Source organism: Microtus ochrogaster, unplaced genomic scaffold (genome assembly GCF_000317375.1).
Source record: "Microtus ochrogaster isolate Prairie Vole_2 unplaced genomic scaffold, MicOch1.0 UNK85, whole genome shotgun sequence".
NCBI lineage: Eukaryota > Metazoa > Chordata > Mammalia > Rodentia > Cricetidae > Microtus > Microtus ochrogaster.
Genome location: NW_004949183.1, coordinates 841,904 through 850,638, shown reverse-complemented (window position 1 = coordinate 850,638; position 8,735 = coordinate 841,904). Strand labels below are relative to the sequence as shown.

Here is an 8,735-nt window from a genome sequence, read left to right as displayed (position 1 = left end):
TCAGTTTCAGGAGGTCCCATTTATTAATTGTTTCTCTCAGTGTCTGTGCTGCTGGGGTTATATTTAGGAAGTGGTTCCCTGTGCCAATGCGTTCAAGTATACTTCCCACTTTCTCTTCTACAAGCTTCAGTATGGCTGGCTTTATGTTGAAGTCTTTGATCCATTTGGACATGAGTTTTGTGCATGGTGATAGATATGGGTCTATTTTCATTCTTCTACATATTGATATCCAGTTATTCCAGCACCACTTGTTAAATATGCTTTCTTTTTTCCATTTGATATTTTTGCTTCATTATCAAAAATCAGGTGTTCAAAATGTATGAATTGATATCTGGGTCTTCTATTCTGTTCCATTGGTCCTCCTGTCTGTTCTTATGCCAATACTAGGCTATTTTCAGTATTGTAGCTCTGTAGTAGAGTCTGAAGTCAGGGATTGTGATGTCTCCAGAAGTTCTTTTATTGTACAGGATTGTTTTGGCTATCCTGGATTTTTTGCTTCTCCATATGAACTTGAGCACTGTTCTTTCGAGGTCTTTTAAAAATTTTGCTGGGATTTTGATGGGTATTGTGTTGAATCTGTACATTGACAGATTTTTGTATGTTGAACCATACCTGCATCTTTGGGATGAAGCCAACCTGTTCCCTGGTGGATGATTTTTCTGATGTGTTCTTGGATTCAGTTTGCCAGTATTTTATTGAGTTTTGTTGCATCAATTTTCATGAGTGAGATTGGTCTGTATTTCTCTTTCTTAGTAATATCTTTGTGTTGTTTGCATATCATAAAAATTGTAGCCTCATAAGAAGAGTTTGGCAATTTTCCTTTTGTTTCTATTGTGTAGAACAATTTGAGAATTGGTAATAGTTCTCAGACAATCTTGTAGAATTCTGAGCTGAACCTATCTGGTCCTGGGCGTTTTTTTTTTGGGGGGGGGGGATATTTTTGATAACTGTTTCTATTTCTTTAGATCTATTTAATTTGCTTATCTGGTCTTGATTTAATTTTAGTAAGTGTTATTTATCCAGAAAGTTGTCCATTTTCTTTACGTTTTCCAATTTTGTAGAGTACAGGTTTTCCAAATATAACCTGATAATTCTCTGGATTTCCTCTGTGTCTGTTGTCATGTCCCCCTTTTCATTTCTGATTTTGTTAATTTGGATATTCTCTCTCAGCTTTTTGGTTAGTTTGGATAAATGTTTGTCTATATTGTTGGTTTTTTCAAAGAACCAACTTTTTGTCTCATTGAGTTTTTGTATTGTTTTCCTTGTTTCTATGTTGTTGATTTCAGATCATTGATTATTTCTTGCCATCTAGTTTTCCTGGGTAAATTTGTTTCTTTTTGTTCTAGAGTTTTCAAATGTTCTGTTAACTCACTGGTGTATGATTTTCCCAGCTTCTTTATGTAAGTATTTAGTGCTATGAACATTTTTCTTAACACTGCTTTCATTGTGTCCCATAAATTTGGGTATGTTGTGTGGTCATTTTCATTGAATTTTAGGAAGTCTTTAATTTCTTGCTTTTTTTTTTCTTACTTGACCCATTGATGCTTTAGGTGAGGATTGTTTAATTTCTATTTGTTTGTTGACTTTCTGAAATTAGTGTTGTTGTTGAATTCTAATTTTAAGCCATGGTGATCTGATAAGATACATGGGGTTATTCCAATTATTTTTGTATCTGTTGAAATTTGCTTTCTTACCTAATATGTGGTCAGTTTTTGAGAAGGTCCCATGAGGTGCTGAGAAGAAAGTATATTCTTTTCTGTTTGGATGGAATGTTCTATATATGTCTGTTAACTCCATTTGAGTCATAATATCTGTTAGTTTCCTTATTTCTCTGTTAATTTTCTGTGTGACCAATCTGTCCAGTGGTGAGAGTGGCAAGTTGAAGTCTCCCACAATTAGTGTGTGGGGTTTAATGTTTGATTTAAGCCTTAGAAGTGTTTCTTTTACATATGAAGGTGCTCTTATATTTGAGGAATAGATGTTCAGTATTGAGATTTCCTTTTGAAAGACTTCCTGTGACTAATATGAAATGTCCTCCTTTGTCTCTTGTGATTGATTTTAGTTGAAGTCTATTTTGTTAGATATTAGGATAGCTACACCTACTTGTTTCTTAGGTCCATTTGATTGGAAATTTTTTCCCAACCTTTTACTCTGAGGAAATATCTTTCTTTGAGGTTGAGGTGTGTTTCTTTTTTTTAATATTTATTTATTATATATACAATATTCTGTCTACATGTATGCCTGAAGGCCAGAAGAGGGCACCAGACCTCATCATAGATGGTTGTGAGCCATCAGGTGGTTGCTGGGAATTGAACTCAGGACTTTTGGAAGAACAGGCAATGCTCTCAACCTCTGAGCTATCTCTCCAGCCCCAGAGGTGTGTTTCTTGTATGCAGAAGAAAATGGAGTCAGTTTTCGTATCCAGTCTGTTAGCCTGTATCTTTTTATAGGTAAGTTGAGTACATTTATATTAAGGGATTTTAATAACCAATGATTGCTAGTTCTTGTCATTTTAATTTTTGTTGCTGGTGACGGTATTGTGTGTGTTTTTCCATTATTTGGAATTTGCTGCTGTGAGATCATCTATTGTCTTTGTGTTTGTGTGTGTAGCTGATTTTCTTGGATTGGAGTTTTCCTTCTAGTACTTTGTATAGGGCTGGATTTGTGTCTAGGTATTGGTTGAATATTGTTCTGTCATGGAATATCTTGTTTTATCCATCTATGGTAATTGAAAGTTTTTCTGGGTCTAGAAGTCTGAGTTGGCATCTGTGGTCTTTTAATGTCTGCATAAGGCTTGACCATGACCTTCTGGCTTTCAATGTTTCCAATGAGAAGTCAGGTATAATTCTGATAGATCTGCCTTTCTATGTTACTTGGCCTTTTTCCTTTGCAGTTGTAATATTCTTTCTTTATTCTGTATGTTTAGTGTTTTGATTATTATGTGGTTAGGGGACTTTTATTTGATCTAGTCTATTTGGTGTTCTGTAAGCTTCTTGTATCTTCATAGACATATCTTTCTTTAGGTTGGGAAAGTTTTCTTCTATAATTTTGTTAAATATCCTTGGACAGCTGAGGATAAAGAACCTGAAATGACCCTATCCTATAGCAATACTGACGAATATCTTGCATATCATCATAGAATCTTCATCTGGTGATGGATGGAGATAGAGACAGAGACCCACACTGGAGCACTGGACTGAGCTCTCAAGGTCCCAATGAGGAGCGGAAGGAGGGAGAACATGAGCAAAGAAGTTGGGACCACGAGGGGTGCACCCACCCATTGAGACAGTGGAGCTGATCTATTGGGAGCTCACCAAGGCCAGCTGGACTGTGACAGAAAAAGCATGGGATAAAACTGGTCTCTCTGAACATGGCGAACAATGAGGACTGATGAGAAGCTAAGGACAATGGCACGGGGTTTTGATCCTATGTAATGTGCTGGCTTTGTGGGAGCCTAGCCAGTTTGGATGTTCACCTTCCTAAATATGGACGGAGGGGGGAGGACCTAGGACTTACCACAGGGCAGGGAACCCTGACTGCCCATTGGACTGTAGAGTGAGGGGGAGAGGAGTGGGGGGAGGGGGAAAAGGGTGGGGGGGGGGGGGAAGAGTGGGAGGAGGGGGAGGGAAATGGGAGGCTGGGAGGAGGTGGAAACTTTTTTTTTCCTTTTCTCAATAAAAAAAGAATTAAAATATATATATATATTTTTTGTGCTTTTGAGTTGGACTTCTCTTTCTATACCTATTATTCTTAGGTTTGGTCTTTTCATGGTGTCCCATATTTTCTGGATTTTTTTTGTGTTAACCTTTTGTTAGATTTAATGTTTTCTTTGACTGAGAGTTTATTTCCTCTGTAATATCTTCAGTGCTTGAGATTCACTCTTCCATCACTTGTATTCTGCTGTTTTTGCTTGTATTTGTGGTTTCTGATCATTTTCTCATAATTTCCATTTCCATAATTCCCTCAGTTTGTGTTTTCTTTGTTGTCTCTATTTCAGTTTTCAAGTCTTGAATAGTTTCTTTTATATATTTGGTAGATTTTTCTTGCTTTTCTTTAAAAGATTTCTTGATTTCTTCCAATTTTTTGTCTTTTCCTCCATTTCTTTTAGGTAATTATTTTTTTTCTTTAAGGATCTCAAATTTTCTCCTAAAGTAATTTTTTAGCTCATTTTCTTCTGCTTTATCTATATTTGGCTGTTCAAGTCTTGCTCTTGTACAAGTTTTTTTTTTCTTTTTTTTTTGAGAAAGGGTTTTCTCTGTAGCCTTGGAGCCTGTCCTAGACCTAGCTCTTGTAGACCAGGCTGGCCTCAAACTCACAGAGATCTGTCTGCCTCTGCCTCCCAAGTGCTGGGATTAAAGGTGTGTGCCACCACCACCCGGCAGGGCCACTAGTTTTTATTGGTGTCATGTTGCTCATTGTGGTGTTGCGCGTATTCTTACTTTGTCTATCCATCTTTTTCTCTGATTGGTGTAGTTGAACTGTCTGTGTCTCTGGTGATCAATCTTCCAGGTGCCAGTAGATTCAAAGTTCAGATGGCTGTTCCTCGTGGTGCAGTCAGGGCCTCGGTTCCAGTCACCCCATTGGTCACTCCATGTTCCTGGAGGTTACTCAGTGCTCCCAAGGGTTGCTTGCAACACCAGGGATCATTCGGTCCTGCACCCATAGAGTTTGCTTGCTTAGGGCTGTTTCTGCTGTGGTTGCTGCCTTGGGCCTGCTCTGGCATAGGTCGCTGTCTAAGGCCTGTTCCAGTGAAGGTTGCTGACTCAGGCCTGTTACCTCAGAGGTCGCTGATTCACATATGGTTCACAGAGGTCTCTGGTTCGGGCCTACTCTCTCAGTAGTGGCTCCCTTGTACCTGGTGCTGCAGAAGTGTCTGACTTGTGTTGTTCCCTAGGCAGTTGCTCCCTTGAACCTGGTCCTGAGGAGTTCGCTCACTCAGGCCTGCTCCAGAGGAGGTCACTGGCTCAGGCATGTTTCTGCAGATATCCCCGGCTTGAGCGTGCTCTTGTGGAGGTCCCTGGCTTGGGCCCTATCATACAAAGTTCTCTGGCTCAGGTCTAATCCCTTGGAGGTCCTGGATTCATGCCTGGACCCACAGAGGTCTCAGGCTCCAGCCTACTCCCTCAATGGTCGCTCCCTTTTCTTTTTTGTTCTCTTCATCAAAAAAATCATGTATCTCCTATATCTTTTACCTTTTCTTTAATGTTATTTTCACTAAACAATTTATCTTTATTTAAGCTCTGGCTGCTTTTCAAATAATGTGTGCAATATCTTTTATATGTTTTCATCAATGTGTCTTGTGTTTTGTGTTTATTTAAGTGAGGGTTTGCTTTTACATTGTCATATTTTTCTTAAGAAGAATAAACATGATCTTTCTTACCATTCACTATCTGTTTACTTTTCCTTTCATACAAGAAAGACAGCTACCATGTGATATATATGGAAACCTGCCATCCAGATGCTCCCTTGAGAAAAGACTTATTATCTAGCTGCTCAGAGTACTGTAGGTAGATAACCTCTAGAGTTAAGTCCTTCAAAGCTTGCCTCTGTTGCAGAGAGCTGCCTTGTACTTCTTACTGAAAACCCCATTAAGTAATGCTCAAAATGTGGGTATGGTGGTCTGATTCAGAGTACTATAGGACAAATCTGATGGGGTCAACAAGGTTTGGTGGGACTTGTAAAGAAGTTCATGTACTTCCCTCTGCCTTCTACAGGCATCAGTACCTAGCTACAATACCCTGGATACCAAATTCCTGCCTTCATGTGTGCTTCTAGAACATATGACCCATAACATACCCTTTCTATAAGACTACAGTTCCTGTCATCCAGTTCAAAGTCTAGAGAATCTGGGTAATACTTGCTTTTTTTCTAGTATGGTAGTGGGCCTTCTTGGTTAACAGATCTATGTACTAAAAACAAGTTATCTACCCCAATTACTATACCCTGTAATAACAAGGGCTTATAAGATGGTAACCATCACAAACATTCCTATTTGGAAAGGGGGAACAATGAGAGAGACAAGGGAGTAAGAATTTTTGAATCCTACTAGGCAGACCTTTATTAGGTTCAGATTCTAGAAGGACTTCTCTGGTCCATTGTCCACTGTCTGTGAGGCTCTTTAAATCCTTTATTCTCTATGGGTATCTCCACAACAACTGTTGAGGAACATACCCTCCTTGGGGGCCTTCAAAGTTGGTGAGATACTGTAATTAAATATTGTTTACAACTGATGACTCATTTAAAGCCAGCTTGTTTTTCCCCTTGGCAATAAATTTCTCTCAAAATCATAGCTCAGAATAATCATTGAATTTGAAAGGAATTTGACTTTTTTAACTCTATATTGCTACTTTCTACTCTCATCTACTTATTCTTGAAAACTGGACAATTGCTCTCTGGCCTCATATCTTTTAATATCCTTGATTGCTGTCATAGGTTCCTCCTTATGCTCTGTCTCTTACCATATACTGAAGCTTTTTAAAAGGGCCTTTCAGAGTTTTGCTACCAGAGTGCTTTTCCTTGAAACTCTCTCTCTTAATTTCAAATGAGCAGCTGATAGAGAACCTGAGTGTTTCTATCCCCCTAACCATTACATTTCCTTTCTTTTCATCTCCTCATTGTATAGTAGCTTACATGAGGCAGTAGAGGATCCCCATTAGTGTTATGGTGACAAAAAAAGCAAAAATGGCTGCTGGAGGTATGGAGCTCTTGAAGAAATCTGACAGATAATTTTTTAACTTGCTTGTCCATGACCTCTGGAGTCCTGCAAAAAGAGGATGCACATTCATTGATAAGACATGATGTGGGATTTCTCTCTGTATGCTGTGATTACCATTAATAAATAAAGAAACTGCTTTGGACCTATAGAAAGGCAGAACTTAGCTAAGCGGAGAAAACTAAACTGAATGCCAGGAGAAAGAAAGGTGAAGTGAAGAGAAGCCATGTAGCCCACCAGAGACAGACGCTGGTTGGAACTTTAGCCAGTAAACCACAGCTACGTGGTGATACACAGATTAATAGAAATGGGTTAAATTAATATGTAAGAGTTAGCCAATAAGAAGCTAGAGCTAGTGGGCCAAGAAGTGATTTAATTAATATGGTCTCTGTGTGATTATTTCGGTTCTGGGCAGTCGGGAAAAACAAGCGGCCTTCCTTCTACAAAGTCAAGGCAATCAAACAGTTGCCTCAGATATTATGGTCTTGGAGTTGCCAGGACACATGATATATGTACTTTGCTGTGTTGCCTCAAGCTGAAAACATTATTCTAGAAAGGTACTCTCACAGGGGTATAGTTTTATGTTATCAATCAGATGGGAAGTATTATATTCACCTCAAATATCTGAAGGGCTACTTTGTGACAGTGAAGCACTGTATGATAATAAGACAATCTTGACATGTTGTTACCTAGAACGTGTGTGAAAATGTTAAAGGAGGCTGAGGGAAGTTAATGCCCCAGAAAGAGAAAGGAGAAGGTCATCATCCCTGTAGAACAAAAAAATAAAAAGGGTAAAAACAATTGGGAAAAAGAACTTTTGGGAAAGCCTGCTATTCAACATGAAGCTGGGGATGTTGAGCCTTCCCCTTAGAACATTTGGAGACAGGGATTTGATGCGACTCCAAGGAAAGAGGCTGGGGAAAACTAAACTGTCTACTGCAGGAAGTTGAGAGGGAACAACCATTTATAGAACTTGAACTCAAGAACAAATCAGATCAGCATGTATGTGTCTAGTAGAAATAGAGCATTGAAGCATTTCCCACTGTACTATCATTTTTTTATAATTTTACTACCTTTGTGAAGCCTTCCCTTAGTCACCAAAAACAACTTTAATTGCTCCCTTGTCCTTAGGGAGCATTTGTCAAATCAGCACGAAAATAATTTTTTCCTGACCTGAGACTTGAGTCTTTTGTCTTTCGAAATCAGGAACATTCATCCTAATAGCAAATGCACTCTTTGCACCTGATTTCAATTCTGCTTTTTCTTTCAATTCAAAGGTAAGTAAAGCTGAAGGAGGAGTAGGTGTCTCTAACAAGAAACAAAGCACAGGGCACAACAACAGTCCCACGCAGAACAGTTTCAAAGCCTTCATGGACTCCTGCTTTGTCTGAAAAGTCAAAACCACAATTGTTCATATAAAAACAAAAAAACAACAACAAAAAACAACAAAAAAATTTCCCGCTTGCCACACACAAAGGAAATCCATTGACTTATACCAGTGAGTCCTGACTAGAGTCTGTGAGTCTCCCAAGCAAAATACACCCTCACCTACTAAACAATAAAGCAACACCCACAAAACTATGTTCTCTTGGGTGCCATATTTTCTCACCTTTGAATCCTATATTTTATCCATCAGAGAAAGCCTTTTAGCTTTATGAACTTCATACGACCCCTCATCATCATCTCTGTTCTTGCTTTCCTTTAGCCTTTTCTATAGAAAGCAAGCAGATCTTGTAAGTAGTAGTCAGATTAAGTCTGTGACCTCATGTCCTACTAAGTATTCCTTGATCACTGTGATTCAGCTCTATTTCTTCTTTAATAAGCTTGACTTATTCTTACCTTGGAATTGTTTCACTTCTTATTCTCTCTTCAGAGAATTCTCCCCAACCCAGACATGTTTATGTTTTATTACCTCACATGTGTAAAGTTGTAGTAATCGGAGCCGTGGGCTGCTTTTCGCCACCCGGCAGCCATCACAGCTAGCTTTGCCCGAAATAATTACACGGAAACTGTATTCTTTTAA

General features: G+C 38.8%; 1 protein-coding gene across 1 annotated transcript; it reads right to left on the bottom strand.

The window, feature by feature from the left end:
- Positions 1–6,066: 6,066 nt before the first annotated feature.
- Positions 6,067–8,084, bottom strand: Smim9 (small integral membrane protein 9). The gene is given in 3 exon segments (XM_026777804.1): positions 6,067–6,134; positions 6,638–6,760; positions 7,886–8,084. Coding segments are annotated over 3 exon segments (390 nt in total).
- Positions 8,085–8,735: the final 651 nt, after the last annotated feature.